General features: G+C 39.7%; 1 protein-coding gene across 1 annotated transcript in view; it reads right to left on the bottom strand.

The window, feature by feature from the left end:
- Window positions 1-15,851, bottom strand: part of EPC2 (enhancer of polycomb homolog 2) — a 53,598-nt gene extending 37,747 nt beyond the window's left edge. Inside the window, exon 1 of the mRNA XM_026088988.1 lies at window positions 15,429-15,851. Coding sequence (XP_025944773.1) covers window positions 15,429-15,581 — 153 coding nt within the window. The 5' untranslated portion in view covers window positions 15,582-15,851. The remainder of the gene's footprint in view (window positions 1-15,428) is intronic.
- Window positions 15,852-18,645: the final 2,794 nt, after the last annotated feature.

The raw sequence follows: 18,645 nt of genomic DNA, 5'->3' as shown, positions 1-18,645 counted from the left end.
GATAATTTTTTCCACACTCTGCTCTTTGTAGATCTGTGCTATCTCCCTTACCTTGCTATTTTACTCTTCTTTCACCCAGAAAAAGATTTTAATTTACATAAATTATGTCAGTTTACACTTTAAATAAGATACAAATACAGGCTGTAAAGAAGATAACTACACACACAAAACGCACCACTGAGCATGAATGTATAGATATGGGTCTCCAGGCATCGAGTCATTACTGGGATGTGCCTAGCAGGTACAGTGCTGATTGCAACCAATTGGGATTTAAAGCCCTTTACTGGGCTCCTTTAATCCCCAGTTCAAGCATTCAATGTAGTCAGCGTTTCCGTTTCTTCTTCTCAACGGACATCCTCTTACTCTGATCAAAAATAAGAGCTGCATCTTTATTTGCTCACAGCCAGAGTTCAGGTATCAGCTGCTCCTCTACACAGAGAAATAACATGGAACTGGCAGTGCTGTTTTAAAGGCATATTTCCAGTTTATATAGTGGAGAAATTGTTGTTTTTCACCAACATAAATTTCCCTATTCACAGTCACTGTCCCAAACCATGCTGTAGTTTTTCCTTCCTGTACTTGCTATCTATGGTGACACTATACTTTTAGAGGCCACGTGACCTGAAAGAGTTGGCAAGTTTTTGTCAAATACATTGTTCTAATTTGTTCAGATAAATTCCTTTCCACCTTTTTCAGGACACACATTCCCAAATAGTAAGCTTAGGGTGCTGTATCCAAATGTACTTCCAAACAAAAGAATCCCTGTTCCATTTTCAGTTTTGGCGTTTTTATTTTAAGTCACCACTGCTCAAGTTGCAGTTCTCTTAACAGAAACGAATACTCTGAAAATACTTAAAGGCACAAAGCTCAGAGCCAGTTTAAAGACTGCTACATCACAGACTAAATCACTTCTACCAATATCCCACTGCCCCCAAAACAAAACAAACACTGACATTTTTCTAAAATGAGATTAAATAACTTGCTCATATGGAAGACACAGAACCATACCAGCCTAAGTAATTAATGGGTAAATAAGGTTTAACTTTTGGAAAAAGAAGTAAAGACAGACACATGGCAACTGAGATTCAGAAGATCTTTTTGGCCCAAGCATAGCTCCACAGCTTGTAACAATACCAATGAGTAATTCAGATTCTCAGTTTTTATAACACTGTTAGTGAATGTACCAAGAGTTCCCAAAGAAAATCTGACAATAGGTCACTTTACTATAAAAAGCCCTCACACATAACAACTTCCAAACAAAAAAACCCTCGGTAGTATTACTGTCACCCACTGAAACAGCAGAACTTCAGAAGACAGATAGATAAGCTACATATATTTTTCAAATTAGAATAAAACCAAAATCTTTCTGCTGAACATGAAGTTAAGGAAAGGACAGAATTCCCGAAACAGTTGTGTTTAAACAGAGTTCAGAGTTTTGCTTAAACTCTTAAGACCATTATATAATCTAGCTCTTTAGATGCATTTTCAAACCTGAAATACAGTCTTTCTAAAGGCTTAAAGATAGATTTAGTGACTAGTTTACGAATACAAACTCTTTTTTATTTTTTCCCTTTTCTTACGGTTTTGAAAGACACATACTGTATTTTAAAGCGCACTTCACTCTGCAGTAAGGGAGATTAAAAAAAACCTACAAAACTGAACATAGAGGCAACGGTGATAGTAGCATAGAAAATACAGAATATGCTGCCATGGGAATAAAAAGGAGCATCTGTTAAAGTGTCATTACCCCAAAATTTACTAAAAACAAACAAACAAACAAACTCCCACAACTTTCTCATTAACTACAACATTTCAAACAAATACAATTTAGACTGGCCTATTTCTTCAATTAACATCATGACTGAATTAGGAATAGCAGTGTTTAATACCTGCAATACTGCTGCTTTAGCATATTTAAATATTAAAAACAATTTTTTTCCCTCCATGTGCAAGATTCATACATCTAGATTCACTCTAGCCACTGAGGTAGCCTCACTGTACAATAACCCCAGTGACACCAGATCACAGTGGTTCGCTAAAGGCACTGACCTCAGGTAATCTGGTACTGCTTCCCTCCGTGCAGGCAGCATGAATCCACTCATTGTGCCCGCAGAAGTGCGCACCGCAGCCAGCGGTCTCACTCTGCCACTTCAGAAGCTCCCATCCACATGGCCATTAACATTAACAATAAGGTTGGCTGAGGATAAACATTAGCTTTAGTCCAGAACAAGGCTTGAACTCAGACCTATGAACCCCTCATTGGTTTGGCTGCATACATTCAGAGCCTGGCTCAAACTCCAATCTCAGAAGCAGAGCACGATACCTTTGCCGCTGTGTCCTTCCATCCCTGAAATGCCAACAACAATTTTAATGATCATTTTATCTGGAAATTTCTTCACTACGAAAAAAGTTCATCAGTAAAAAAAGAAATTTTAGGAGACTATTATCTGGTGATTTATTAATAAACTTTAAGGGAAGCAGTGATCAACACTGAAGCCTTTTTTTTTTTTTAAACCTGTTAGAGGTACATTTACCCACATACCCTGCTTTGCTCTACTACAGCAAAACAAAGCACACTGATCCTGCAGATGGGTTTCTTTCTTCCCTTAACCCGAAATTCCCGAAGGCCATTCTGCCCAGTACCCTCCTTCAATTTCAAGTACTTCTCCTTCTCATTTCAAGTAGATGTGCTAAGTTTTTGGATGTGTGTGCTGAATACCATCCCCTTAATGAAAAGCTGATCTTTGTCTTAATTATGAAACTGCAGCAGGCAACTCTGTATTGGATACAAACATCCTAGGAGAAGAAAGTTTAGGGCATACTAAATACATCTTTCTCCTCCTCCATCCCTGAAAATTATACTATAAAAGCAGCGGAACAGTTTTTTTTGCTTTTTTTTAAAGTAAGGCTATTTCAACACCTTTATTCAAGTTTTCCAATTTTTGTAGTTTGTAGCTTTTTTGATACACATTTACTACTATTAAGACTTTGCAGTAGTAAGTACCCAAGCATGTTGCTGTTTACTGTGACGCTATTTAAGAAAAGAATTTCTGTTTTGTCAGTCCTTTCACAACAGAGCTTCAGGACACACGATTTAGATTAAAATTTGCAGCGTTGCAAATACTGCTAATGAAAGAAGTATCCGCACTGATGTTACCAAGATACAAGTGAAACAAAACAAAACATACCACAATGTGGTTGATAAACTGATTCACTCAACAAGATAAATGGTTTTAACTGTGTAGCACTCCACTAAAACTATATACAATCTGAAGGTAAAGAAAAGTCAATTTATTAATAGATTTATTTACTCAAAATAAGATATTTCTAGGGTAGTCTAGGGTCAGCCTTGTGTTCTACCTGCAATCCAAAACAGAATTAAAGCAAAGAAAGGAAGAATGGGGAAACTTCACTAAAGTCTAGAGATCCTATTGCCTGAATATTATATTAGGGCATAGAAACCTATTAGTTGACATTTTTATATTTAACATGGAGATTTGAAAACAAAAACCTATAGAATTCAATACAAAATGTGCATCAGACTTATCTTTTAATGTCAACAGCAGCTAGCACAAAGAAAGTTTTAGGCAACATCTGTCCACAGTACTGACAAAAATACCTTTGTGTCAGGAAGCGCCCAAAGCTATATATATATATTTTTAAGGCATTGCCCTATCTACTCCTGTAAAGTTTTCCAAGATGAAAGCTCAAACACAAAGACCACCTTTTGTTTTCTCCTGTAGTTAACCCATTCAGTTCATAACTGCCCCAAAAAACACAGCCAATGTAGAGTTCTCCTCTTCTATGCAGAGGACCTTTATTTTCTATTGGGAAGGATTCATCCACTTCCATAAGATTACTGGAAGAACTCTTCTTGAACTGACAGCAGCTCATCAGCAAAACTTTTTGAAAATTTTTTTAGTGACTCCTGGACATGTAAATTTATGTAGTAGAATTAAAATGATTATCAATTATCTGAAGCATGGTTGACCCTCAAAAAAAAAAAGGGGGGGGGGGAGAAAAAGTACTTACAAACCTGTTTTCCTTTCTTTCCCCTCCCTCTTCGCTGGGATGGAAAGCGGTTAACTTAAATAAGTAGTCAAATATGCAGCAGGAAACCTGCCTGCGCACCACAAGTAGTTTATATCCTTGAGAGGAAAGTGAGCATCTTAGATGAGAGTCTCATTGCTTCATTTCCATTTATTTTGACAAACAGACATTTCCGTGAAATAGCATGCAAGAGGGATCACATTTTTCTACTGATCTAAGAAAGAACATCCACTATGAAGAATTAACATACTCAGTAAGTAGTGCTGGCTACTTCTGCTACATGGTCCTCTCAAATGTTGCATTAGATATGGAATAATGCAGAGAGCTGAGCAAACAACAAAAATTCACATACTGAATTCAAGCTAATGCGCCTGAAACAAACCTGTTTTATATGACAAACTTCTCTCTCAGTTGCACTAGAGGATTTCTGACTCTTGTAGAAAGAAGCTCAAAAACCCCTCAAGAAGCAGGAGACAGTATGATGATCCCTCACTGTAAGTGGAACGGACTTGTGGAACAACCTCTCAATTTCACTTTTGGCTATAACATTTTTCCAATATAATTCCTCAGTTTCAAAAAACCCTAAGAAGACAGAGCATTCATCCACTCAAATCAATCAGTTCTTCTGTTAATGACTCCTCATATGAACCATTATTAACCCCAAATGTACAAAACCAGGAATTCCTCGATAGGAAAAAATATATATATTATAATCATAAAAGCAACTGCCCCCTCTCCAATCTTCCTTACTGCCACATTATGACTACAGGAAAACAAAAGGTGAACTAACAGGAGGCAGCTGTTACAAACCACTCAATGAAGAGGGAGGTGGCAGAAGTCAATCAAAATGTGCTACTCTACCCTAAAAATTCACAGAAGTCCTGTAACGGGTAAGATACTAATATAAAATACACACACACTTTAATTGCTTTCTTCCGCTTTCTACTTCTGAAACTGCTATAGTATCACTAAGCAATGCTAGTGCTATCTAAACACTGAGGAGAAACAATTCCATTACTGTGAATACTTTACAGTTTGCCTGAAAATTACCTAAGAATGCTGACGTAGGCTGAAATGATACAACAGAAGGGCCATAAAAAACCCCACATAACTGGGCCAAACTTCTTTGTACAACACTTGGTGTCTGGATACAATGAGTCAACATAGGACCTGCGGATCTAAATGCAGAAAGTCCAACACAGACTAATAAATGCCAAAGATTTCCTTCATTTCCTCTCTGACAGTCTGACAAAAGCCAATTTAAGTGCTATAAAACACCTACTGGCAAGATACACAGAGTGAAATTAGCCCATGAGGCACCAATGAAGGTATAGGAAAATGACTGCAGAATGTCATAGTCATTTTCATGTTTCTTTAGCTGACCCAACAGCACAGAAGTCTTTAAATAAATTTAACATAGAAAAACAAGCAATGTGATTTCCATCATCCTGTGTAATAGTTGGGACATCTTGCAATCATTTCATGTCCATTATTACCCTACACAGTGGGACAAGAAGCAATATGAGAACAAGCCATCTCTCATTCCTATAAACATGATTGTGCACCATTTACAAACATGTTACCAACAGAGTCACTGTTTACAAAATGTCAAAAAAAAAATCCCCTCGAGCATTATATTTCAAAACTACATTTAATTATTCAAATATCCAAGCTGTCAAAACTTCAATAAATACAACTTCAAACTGAATTATTAAGAATTCCTTTTGAATAGGCTGAATATGGTACTTTGTGAAAAATATATTTTTTTCCTGAAAAGCAGAGCGTTTTGTTCTGGGATGCCTTTTTACAGCATTTTAAGAGAAAACTGTTAACAAATGCTGTTAATACCTAATAAAAAAAAAAAAGCCCATACAGAAGGTAAAGTCTTAATCTAGCTCCATTTAATACATTTGTATCATTCATTACATAACAAATACAGTTTGTATACACAGAAAAGATTACTGAACTGCCTCTCAGGATTTCCTTTTTATTTTCTTGCTTCAATTAACGTAACTTGATTTTCCCAAGTCAGGCAGAACTGAGATGGAAAGATGCATACTTACACACATAAATTCCCTCCCTCAATTTTATGTAATTAACCCTCCAGTGGTATTTTAAAAGGCTCAGATTCCAGAACAACTGATTTGCCTCTTTACTGATAGTACTACACATAAAATCTCGTCCTCCCTGCAGAGCCGAGGGGAGGGAGGTGGTGGAATCCTCAGACAGAAGCCGGAAGCCGGTAGCAGCTCCGCAGGGCTCCGTCTCCCTGCTCTCGGTGAGGGGGCACAGCGAGGCCAGAGCACCCGGGGAAGGCAGTCCGAGGAGCAGCTGCTGCCTCACTTCACCCCCACTCGGGGATTCAGATTATCCAACACCTCCATAACAGCACATCAGGTCCGAGCACAGAACCTGCACTTAAACTACTCAAGAGCCTCCTGTGGCTAACAAGTCAGGGCTAGACACCCCCTGCAGGAGGCTACCTGCTCTATAAATCTGTCAGAAATACGACTGGTAGCAAAGCAACTGTGTTACCTTGATATCAAAGATCTGGTCTTTCAGGAACTCAAATTTTTTATCATACTAATCACTGGATACCATTGCCAGACATCCAGTATTCTGTTTACATCTAAGTTTCATACAGGTAAATTGGACAATACGAGGGTGCTTCAAAGTAGAAGTGATATTTGTTTTGCAACTCAGACTGGTCAAACAGTAATAAGATGCAAGTCTCAGCTACACAAATGGGAGAAAGCTAAGATAACCAAATTACAAATTAAAATGCAAACAGCGGGAAAAAGACTAGGACAAAAGAGGCAGAAAAATATTCATAAAGTGTTGGTTAAAGAAAGATATGTAAATTAATTACTTCATGTGTCATGAGGGATACATTGAGATAAAAAGAAAAAAGAACAGTTTAGTGATACAGGAAATTGTCAGAGAACTGACACCTAACAAACTGGAGAACATTTTCACATGGAAAGTTGTTTAAATCCCAAATTCTTGCAATTTACAAGGCCACAAACATGAGAAAATACCTTACAGAGACGTGTCTACTGAAGCAGACAGACTGGCAAGATGCAGAGCACACCGCATTTCAGAGACTGGAAAAGTAAGTCCATCAGATATCAGCAACCCAGTTCTCTCCTCACACATTTACCAAGGGCACTCTTCTTCCCCAAATAACTTATTTCAGGGGATACAATTCTGATACCAGCTCACCTACTCCTCCCACTCAGAAGTGACCATTTAAAAGAGCAAAAGACCAAAGACATATCTGTATCCAATAAAGTCCAAAATTCTTATGCCAAGCATTTCATTGTTGGTTTATTTCTGAAGAAATAAGATTTTTAAGAAACTGTGAGAATCGCATATAGCATTCTCTCCTTTTATCTTAAAGGATTAGGCATTCTATCAGAGCAAATGCATTAATCACACAACTAATTATCACTGACTGCAATTAGAACTGCCCCAACATAGGTTAAGCAAAACCTGAACTCAGATTTTTTTTGGCAAACTTGCCCCTTCTGCTCCTTTACATTTAGAGCAGTTCTGCTGAGTACAGAAATAATATTTTAAACTGATACCCTGAGTAACACTAAAAAGTGATTATTATATGTTAACAAGTACGTATTTGAGAAATGGATTAAAATCAAGACTTTAAAATAGTATATTACAATACACCTCATTTCTTTTTTGACTCAGAACTATTCAAAACTGAACATGAAATTATGACAGTCTATACCAATATTACATTTAGTTTCATCAAGTGATTATCTCCAGTTCTTGCTCCCTTCATGTGCAATAATTCAGTTCTGGTTCAATTCTTCTCTAATCTGTTACAGACGTTTCAGTTCTACAATTTATCTTGACCAACAACGGTTTTCATGGCACCTAATGTTAAATTGTAATCTTATTTATGTAAATATTTAATGTGTTCTTTATCTTTGAAAAAGTTGAACAGTTAGCATCTGACAAATATGCTAATGCAGAAAACTATTCAGATAAGCATAAATAAGGCATAGGATGTTAGCTCCATTGGCAAAATAAATTACAAATAACCTTTAAATGGTTAGCAGCCAAAGTGATCTTTCTTATGAAAAATAACTAAACCCAAGATTAACATAAGCAAATTTAATGTTTGCTAAATTAAATAATTAAAATAGGACATTTTAACTGACATGAATCAACACAAAAATTTTATGAAGCTGACTACTGCTCAATTTTGCCAAGCAGGAGCAATATGAAATCTGGCACGGTGTGATTCAAAGCGCTACTGAAGCTGCCTGAGGTATTTCTTTCCGAGGTTCCAGAGCTGAGCGACAGAGCACAGAGAGCTAGATTTCAAAACGTTTTCCCAAGCTTTCATCATGGCTTTACACCTCATCCTGAGGAAACGTACCTAAAAGGGAAAGTTCCTGCATAATGAATGGCGGTGCGACTCTCAATTCACTTCCATGCAGATACCATTGTTCTCTGTTAAGGACTCAGGCACCTAAGCAAGTTAAGACAGATTCCACAGACCAGGGTTAACTGACCCGATGCATCCTGCTCTAGCCTGCAGCAAAATGCAGCTTTATCTAAATTAAGGGTGTAGTTTTAAGAGACAGCCTGAACCCATCTAACCTGAGGATGATACTAATAGGGCAGTCTCACAGTCTTCCATTCCCAGCCTTTCTATCCCCACATGCTCCTGCCATTTCCCATACAATAGAGGATGCTCATCTTATCCGCGGTGGGCTTTCGCCTCCCGCTATCCAGTCAGGTGGGCCACAGTACTTAGGAAAGCACAAGCAAGCAAGAGTAACCATAAGGGACAAGACGGAAAAAGCATCCCACCCCTACTAGCACTAGACCACAGCTAGACTGGCTCAGCCATATCTTAAAAGCACATTCCAAGATTAAGTTACTTGACGTTTGTCCCAGGCTAAGCTCACGCTCACAAGCAGTTGTCACAGGTTAGCTAATAAGTGTTAATGTGATAAGCTCTAATAAACTGATCATTAATTTGAGTCTTAAGAGCAAACCTTCACATTGTTTACATTCATCCACATAACTACACCCAGAGCAAATTAAAAGAAACCTACTCAATTTAACAATCCACCAGTCAACTCACCAGTCAAGTCACTCGGCTATTCTACCATTTAGATTGGTCCAAATTCAACAGAGGTACTTTCATCCCTACTGCTGTGTCAAGTTCATGCAGTCCAAACCGCTTAGTTTTAAGGGCAAAATACCCTTATCAAATAGGATATTACAAAGTACAAGTGGTGCACTGAAAGGAAACTTCTCATCCACAAAAATATTTTGCAGGTGAAAGCAAAGGAAGGATAGAGGATGACAGCTGAAAACTGAAATAATTGCTGGGAAATGGAGTTGAAACATGCACTTGTGAGGAATGCACAGCATGATGCAGTGGGTCTCACAGGGAGGGAGAACAGTACAGAACCTGAAGGCAGGGAAAGAGGTCTCTCAAACAGAACTAAAATTGAAAATGCTATGAATAAAGCTTCCCATTACCAAGAAGATTTGAGGGCAAAATTACAACACAGCATTATGTTACCTGCTACTAACCAGACTTCAGTAAATCCAGCAGTCTCAGAACATACACAAAAACACTAAAGGTGCTGAACTCATACCAAGAAGTAAACTTCTAATGGGAGTTATGGGTTTTTTTCCTCTCATATCGCCAGTTCATTCCAATAAAATGAAAGCCATTTCTTCCCTAAAGGTAGTCTGTACAGGTCTCATTTGCTCTAATATTCCTGAACTACATGCACATTATCTGCATGGAAGAATAGTATCCACAAATGTTTATCTCACAAGTTACATTTACTTAATCACTTATTAATAACTCAACTGTTTTAAATTTGACAATATTCAAATATAACTCAGCTTTTAGGGTACCAAATACCCAAAGTATTAATAAATAAATGAAACAGAGATGCTGATTGCTTTTTCTAAAGAGTGTGAACCAGTGAAAAAATATGCCAACATCCACATTAAGATAATAACAGTTTGTTTTAAAAATAGTAAAAAATTTTCTTATTCTTGAAATTGCATAGCTGCTTGGTAAGGCTAACTGGTCCATTTTCTGTCCTTTCAGAGCCCTCCCTCAGGAGACATGGATACTTATCACTAGAAGAACTGTGTAACTGTGTAACACTACTACATACAGTATCTGCTCCATGGCATATACCCAGGCTAGCTAAGAAATGAACAGAAAAAGCAAGCCTATCACTTCATGTGAAAAAAGGTACTTCAGCAGCAGCTTGAAAGGGTAATATCTGGCATTTCTATTCAAATACGAACAGAAAACTGAACACTTAGATGGAAGAGCAAACAAAGTTCTCGGAGCTGTCTTCCCTACTAGGGATGGGAAGAGACAGAAATGGTATGGAGATCAGTTCCACAAGTTGAGCTGTGGAAAAAACTGCTATACAAGATGGATTCTTTGCTTAGTTATTTCAACATAAGTTTATTACAGCATTTCTCCCATAATGTTCATTAACACACTATCCTATTTTCTTTAAGTGCTTTTTAAAACTAAATCTGAGTGCCTCAGAAGGTACCAGATAGCTACTTCTACTCAACACCTTAAACAATACTTGTCTGTATTTCTCTAAGTAAAAGTCACATATCAATACTAGGAGTAGCAACAGAACCTAGTTTCTCTCTAAAAGAAGATACCATCATCACTATGAAGTTAAAGCTATCCAAACATTTTAAGGCACCTACTGGTTAACAAATATAATTTAGTACAAATAATTATTGTTAAGTTGGGAGGGAGAGAAAAACTAATTAATACAATGAAAGCAACCATCTACAACACTTCCCCATACAAATCAGCTTTAAAAGAGGTATGCTTCCCAGTGAGATGTGAAAGTCTTAAGCAGGGAGAGACTCAAGAAGGAGAAGAGAAACTGTTAACTGACCTCCAAGCTCAGATTTCATTGTAGAAAGCAAGTCAGTAGTATGGAAGCAATCAACACATTTCCAAGGAGTAGGATATACATGAAAAACAAGGCTACTTGCTTTTATGCTGACAAGTAACTGTAATATGTGAACATCTCCATTCATTTCCTTATATCAAAAAAAAAATGACACTGTCTCTTAATACTTAATTGTACAAAAAAAAAATCTGGAAAATGTGTATGTAAGATTTTAAACAATAAGTAGAAGGGCCAAAAAGTTTGGCTGACTGGTTTCTTCTTGTTCAGGGATTTTCCTTTCGGAAGTCTGAGCTATAAGCAAACCTGAGTATATTTTTGCTCCAGTGCTGTTCACTACAGCACTACTATCAACTGGAAACCTGGTCATTTCAGAATTGAAAGAAAACAGAGCACTGCTGAAGTCTCCAACCAATGTGTTTATTCTCACACATGCAGGATGAAACCACTCCACGAAAAAATTAAGAGGTCTCTATTCATTCATTTTGTAACCAAAAACCAGGGAAAAACTGTTCAGGCATAAAGATATGTTCAAGAGAGTGCAACTGCAGGACAGAGCTATAATTAAATGCTTTAAAAAAAAAAAAAAAAAAGCACTGCCAGAAAAATAAAGTTAGTGATAATCTTTATATGTATGTATGCACATATCTTTAAGTGCTCCTGACTGAACTCTTCCACATTATTGTATCAGCAAAAATATTCAGTATGCTACTCTGTATCAGCAGAAGTATTCGAACAAAAGTGACATCTGTGCAAAATTAATGCTTCCTGCCTTAAATGGAGAACAAATATGCTATTTTAGAAGCACCACTTGCTCCACGATGCCTGGAAAGCCAAATAGTGAACTCAAGTTTCCAGTATTACAATGGAAACAGAATGAACTAAGGGATGGAAAGCAAGTGTGAGCAGAAGACAAAGCAAGGAAAAAAAAAAAAATCTTCAATTTAACTATTTCCAGCCTTTCAAAATACTCAAAAATTGAACATTAGATGATGACTGAAAGATCATCCTGAGGCGATTACTCAAGGGCTGAGAATGAAATTCACTCCTTTTCATTCTTACTCAGTCAGCATTTTAATAACCTTAAACTATGTCCTTAACTTGCTATTCATGCACTTTTCCCTGTATAACCTTAGCCTTATCATTTCATGCCAACCTAGCTATAAATGAACGTATGTTCAAACAAGAATTTTCAGGTGTCCCTTCAGATAGCTCTGATTGTCCAATCTGTGTACTTTCAATTACTACCACGCTTTTAACTTTGTAACAACTCAAAGTTAAATCCACCTCTGAAAGTCTTCAGCCTGAATTTGTCTCATTATTAAATGTTTTTCCCCTAAAACGCGCAGCTCAACAATATGTATTCGAATAAAAAAGACACTTATGGGATAAGAAACAGACCTATAGCTTATATATTCTGCAATTTTTCCCCTTCTAGCAGCAACAATTCATTAGCATTATGAAGTAAAACTCCTACTCATCAAGAATATCTAATAGTTTTAAAGCTCAGCAGGAGCATTTTATAACAAAAGGTCATCTTTCTACTTTTGCTTAACTGTAACTCTCCTCTTACATGAAATAAAAACAAAAAAAACCCAAAATACCACAAAACAAGTTTTTCCTCAGGTTTAATTTTGATTAAGTTATAAATACTTGCTAACATAAACATACTACATACCAGAAGCTTAATCTTTTCACAGCTGGAATCTCCAAGCAAGTTACAATACAAAAATGAGCTGCTGATCTCTAAAAGGTTGTATGAGTGGATACAAGTCTCTAAGATACTGAAATGGGAAATAACTCCAGAATATTCATCAAGATCAAATCAAAAGAAAAGCCAGATAAAGATGCTCACACTGAGCAGTACTGCTTTCTGTAATGGCATGACTGGGGGTTTATATTGTGCTTCTGGGACAACAGTGATTGTATGACATTTTAATACAAATAACCTTAGCAGTAGTATAAGAAATGGGTGACAATAATTAAAATGCTCCAAACTTTAAAACTTTCCATGTTTCCAATACAATATTATTACTTAAATAAGAACTTTACTACCAAAAATAAATCACATTAAAAACAAATGGACTAAAATCTGCATTTTTGTATATACAAAATATTAATCACGAACAAAGCAGCTCATATGCCTGTGCTGGCAGGACTAGGTTGTAAAGAACAGCAGGTCAGATGAACAGATCAACCTTAGCTATTTTAAAACTTGTAAACACATAACTATTTCCAGTTAAAAAACAGACCTGGAAGACAATGCTTAACCCCATGATCCACTGTACTACAAGATCCTTCTGACCTCACTGAGCATTCACACAGGCAGTGGCACACCAAGGACAGAGGTATACTGGGGCCACAGTAACGTGAACTTTGCGTCTTTGTACAGCGAGTTTAAATCATGAGCTACCCTAATGGTTCAGCTGGCTTTCACCAGATGCATCCCTGGCAGAAGTCCGAATTTAAAAGGGTCCTGAGACACCTAAGTAACTGAGATGTCAGAAAGGAGTATGTGTATATATCCCTCCTCCCAAAAGTCCCTCTCAAAATAGACCAAATCACATCTGAGTAACGCTTACTATGATAAAAGCTGTTTAAAGTGAATTCCTCGAATATTCAACTACTGTCATCTACAACAGCCTTTTCCAGAGGTGCTGGGAAACTGTCGTTACATGGCAATAATATAAACAATCTATTAGAGTTAATAATCTTGTTTGGCTGATGTATCTAGCACTATGCTTATATATTGCTTCAATGACCATTTCATTTTGAGATTATGGCATAATATATCAAATACAGTCACATTTCAGTGAAGAAGAAAACACCTCAATCTTACAAGAGAAACATTTTACTACAACACTAGAGCAGTTTTATTAAAGTGTAAATCTAATCCTCTTCACAATCATTTAAGCAGCCCACAAGCAGCTTGCCTGCTTTAACTCTTAGAGAAATTTTCCATCAAAAAATTTAAAACCTGATTTATTAAGAAAATAATCATTTTTTAAAATAAGCCACACTTTATAAACATGAAATGCTAACAGAAGACTGCAAGGCAGACTTCACTGAAATGTAAGAAAACCAAATTACCCTCCAAGATTACTTCATCAGTACCACACTGCTGTGCACGTCAAATACGTTCTCAGGTTCTAGGAGAAATTTACTCTTTTGAAGTGCTGGAAGTTTTGATCACTGTGTATTACAAATTGCAATAGGATGAAATAAACAGCAGAGGAAACCAACGGTAAAAGAGAGAAGGACTTCTTTTAATATCAATAGTCAAGTGAGAAAACCAATCGGAAAGGCACGAGGCTTCCTCTGACAGCTGTAACCTCTGAAAAGCCAATCCACATGCACAGAGGTCTGGCTGAGGCGGAGACAGGGATTCATTGAAGAAATTCTTGAGGGTGCCTTTACTATCAGCTCTACATACAAGTACAGATACATTAGGCAACAGCCGAAGTCTAAGCTAGACAACACAACTCGAAGGAGCACAAGAGTCAGTATTGAAAAAATAAATAAATAAATAAATAAAAATCAGTAGCACAGAATAGCACATTCGAACAGCAGAGCTGTGGGCATGAATTTTCAAAGTGCTGTCCTAATGCTTTGAAAACCCTGAGAAACTTATCTTTACCTTACAGGGACAAAACTTCTTTCTCCCTATCACACTACGAAAAGGAGAACAAGTATCATGTATGCGTTTTTAAAAGTTGCTGCTTAATTAAAAAAAATCATCTAAATGCTTAAAAGCATAATGCTTAACGCAACACGTCCAGCTGATGTGCCTGACAGCTGGCGTACACTCTGCAGCAGGAAACGCTTGCTTTCTTCTCATACTTAAAAAAAAAAAAAAAGCAAAGAAAAACCTCAAACACACACACACAAAAAAAATTCTTATAACCACTACCAAGAATTTCTAGCAGAGCATCTGTTTGCACGCCGCTGCCCCGTCCCGGCGGGAGCGGGAAGGCCGGTGCCGGCGCTCCGCCCCGGGCCGCGGCAGCAGCGACAGCGCCGCGGCCGCCCCGCTCCGCTCCGCTCCGCACTGCGCTCCCCGGCCCGGCCCGCTCCGCTCCCGCGGCGGCAGCCAAGGCGCGCTACGCCAACGGCGGCCACAGCGCCCGCCCGCTCATTCAGAGACGCCTCTTGCGCCTTCCTCCTTCCTACGCTAGCGTAAAGGCCTCCCCCCCACCACTAATCAAAACACTCGCGAGTCGGGACGCAAAGAAGATGGCGGAGCAGGGCCCGCTTACGGCGTCGGACAGCAGTTTACGCTGCGCTCTTTGCGCAGGGCCCCATAAGAACCGTGCAGCGCCGCGGCGGGGAGCGTGCGTAGTGCGCTTGGTGAATGCCAATGGCCTATTTCCCGTGAGGGGAGGGGGGTGTCTGATAAACAATGGTGCCCCCCCTGCGCGGCTCCCTTACCGATTCCTCCTCTTTCTCCATGCCCGTGGGCATCTGCGGCACAGCCCGGTTGATGGAGACGCAGTCGTTGAGGTCGGGCATGTCCTTGCCGCGGTAGATGGGCAGCGGTTTGGCGGCGTCTAGCGCCCGGGCTCGGAAGGAGAGTTTGCTCATTGTCTCCCCCTCACAATAACACCCCGGGGCCGGGCGGGCGGGGGGGCCCCTCACTGCGGCCGCGCCGCCGCCTCCCAGCCGCTCCCGCACCCGGCCCGCAACACCATGGAGGGTCCCGCCGCCCCGGAACAGCTCTCCGCGGGGCCGCCCGTAGCTCACAGCGCACGCCCCGCAGCCCTAGATCCGCGCCGGGCTCGCTCGATCCGCTCCCTGCGCCATGGCAAACATGGCGGACATTAACCAAAGCGGCCAGCGATCCCGACAGCCAACGCGAGAGCTCGGGACGGGGGCCGCGACGGTGGCGCCGCTCCCGCCGAGCCGGGGGCGGTTGCTGGTGGTGGCGGTGGTGATGGTGCTGGGGGAGACCCGCCGTCCTCCCGCCGCCGCCCCCCGCTCGGGCGGAGCGATAGAGTGCGCTGGCGGAGGCGGGTGGCTGCCGCCGCCGCGCGCGCGCCGGCCGTTGGGGCCGTTGGGGCCGTTGGGGCCGTTGGGGCCGTTGGGGCCGTTAAACCGCGCTACTTTACCACAGAGCAGCTGCGTTCGCCTCCCTCCAGAAGGCTCAAGCCCCGGAGCTGGAGGGCGCCCCCTCGGCCAGGTAACTCACGCCTCTCCAGGCTGACACCTCGGGTGTTTTATTCCCGAAACGATCAGCCAGCAGGAGAGAGGCTCCTCCGAAAACGACCTGATGCCGGGAAGGCGTGAGACACACCGTGCAGTCCCCTACTCACGTAATACATTTTAAGTGTATTCCCAACTACTCCTCACTGGGACGAAACTAGCCCCTTCTCAGAGACGGTCTCAGGTGCTTCAGCCTGTTCAGGCGGATTGTGGCTTCCCAGCAGCAGCAGCAGCTCTGTGACACCTGTCAGAGCGCAGCCATAGCAAATTTTGCTGGCAGTGAAACTTAAAGTCTTTATCCTTCTTTGTATTTTTATTTGGGATTATTCAGGCTCATCGGTTATTTGGGGATTAAAACAGATTTTAGCAATAAAAACAACTTAAATGGTGCAGAGAATTCACTTAGGTTGACATAAATTAACTTGATGGTACATAACTGCCCTCAGATTTGCCTTGTATGAGGGACGATTAGCCTTGTAGAGAAGACAGTGTTCATGCTGTGAAACAAGGCTTCAGCTACGCAGAATCACACAGTCCTCGCTGTACTCAGAGCTCCCTCACTACCTTTTGGACTTCAACACATCTGTGTAAGGCAGCACTGCTCACTGTTTAAGCATTGCTTGAATTAGAAATGTTGCTGTGCAAAACAAGACTGGGTAAAGGCCGCAGACTTCAGTTACGTCACAAACTAATAGTACAGAAATAAGCTCATACTGGCCCAGGATTTTTTTTTTCCTTCAGGAGTGATTTCCTGTATTGCTCTTTAAATGGATTTAGCTTTGAAAAGGGGCAGAAGTTCCATATACTGCAGAATGCAGGCACAAAATTTCTTATTTGTGAAATTTTGTACTAAAGTTTTGTCAATATCTGGAGTTACTTAAAGATAGCTATGTGTTGTATGTGTTGGCACTCTTCTACTATAAAAATGCCTTGTTCCTATTTGGCTTAGCCTACTTTCAAAGTATACTAAGCTAACCAGGAACAAGGCACCCAACTTTCAGAAGGAGATTGCCCACAACATGGAAAGAATAATCTTGAGCTACATGTGTGAGCAAAGCCACAGCCTTCTACCATTCCAGGGCTTCCCACATCTTTTCGGTGTATTGACTTTAGTCTGCAAAGCCCTTTGTAAAAGGTCTTTAGTACTTCAAATACCTCATCACTTGCATATTATCTTGACACCTTGAGATCAGGTCAGCTGCTTTTCCTCATCTCTTCCTTGGAGCTCTTACAGGAAATGTCAGTACAATCTTTTGTCTCTGGAACTAACCTGAACTGTTAGTCAAATAAAACTTGACCATGTTAACTTTTGGAGCTCAGTGCCGATTGTATTTAACACTCCGTTTTTTGATTTAAAAAAAGGCTGACTAAATAAGTTCAGTGTCTGAATTGCAGAGTGGTTTGGAGTTTGTTATTAGTTGCCTGATGCATTTGTTATTTATATAGTTTTATATAGTAAATGCAACTACTGTTCATGATAAACACAAGATTTACAAAATGAAGAGTAAAGAATTGCATCCACTAGAGAAAGAAATAAGGGAGATGGAACAAGTGCAATAATGCACAAGAAGGAAAAAGAAACAACAATAACTTTACCTACATAACCCATAGACCTGCATTAACTTGGGAAAGAGATCTTGAAATTATATTAGCTACTTCTATGAAAGCATCAGGTTAATGTTCAATAATAGTTATATGAACAAATGAAGCATTAAAAATTAGGAGAAAAGGAACAGAGAACAAAACTGTGATACACTGCCCTTATTTATAATTTCCTTAAAATATTTTTATTCATACGGAGACGATTCTTGACTTGGATTATAATTAACACCCTTCATGCAGAAGTGTATCATAAACCAGAGAGCTAAGTACCAATCTTATGTGCTTATAGCTGCTCAAACTGTGTAGGAGATGGGCAGCTGCACTCTTCATCAGCTGAAAATTTGGAGCATATTTCAAGAGTTATGCCATGTGCTAACAGTAGAAAACATGCAGAACTTGCCTGTGCAGTGGCTATTCAAGCCAGGCAAGGAGATCTACAGCAACATCTCTCAGTCTCCCATTACTGTGAATCAGGAGCAATTCTGTTACGGAAATTACTGCACAGAGACTCAGGTTCTGAACTTCTTTCTGCTCTAGAGATTTGATTCATTTTTGACAACTGCTTCCAACAATGTTTCTGCTTGCACAAACACTTAAAGTTGTGTAATCTACAGTTTAGAATTTATAGTTTAGTTAAGCACCATTTCAGAAGCAGCCAAATTTCCACCACCCAAAATTGATTTGATATCCCCAGATTGATTCACAGTTGCTTGGTAGCAGCTGAAGGTTGCCATTTTTCAAAGAGTAATTGCAGTGGGCTTCTGCATGAGCTTTGGATTTTCAGTCTTACTATGCAGCACTGAAAGATCAGTATTCAGATCTTCAGTCAAATTCAACTACAGCC

Source organism: Apteryx rowi, unplaced genomic scaffold (genome assembly GCF_003343035.1).
Source record: "Apteryx rowi isolate R43461 unplaced genomic scaffold, aptRow1 scaffold_8, whole genome shotgun sequence".
NCBI lineage: Eukaryota > Metazoa > Chordata > Aves > Apterygiformes > Apterygidae > Apteryx > Apteryx rowi.
The sequence above is the reverse complement of the archived record's forward strand: the minus strand, read 5'-3'. Positions and strand labels throughout refer to the sequence as shown.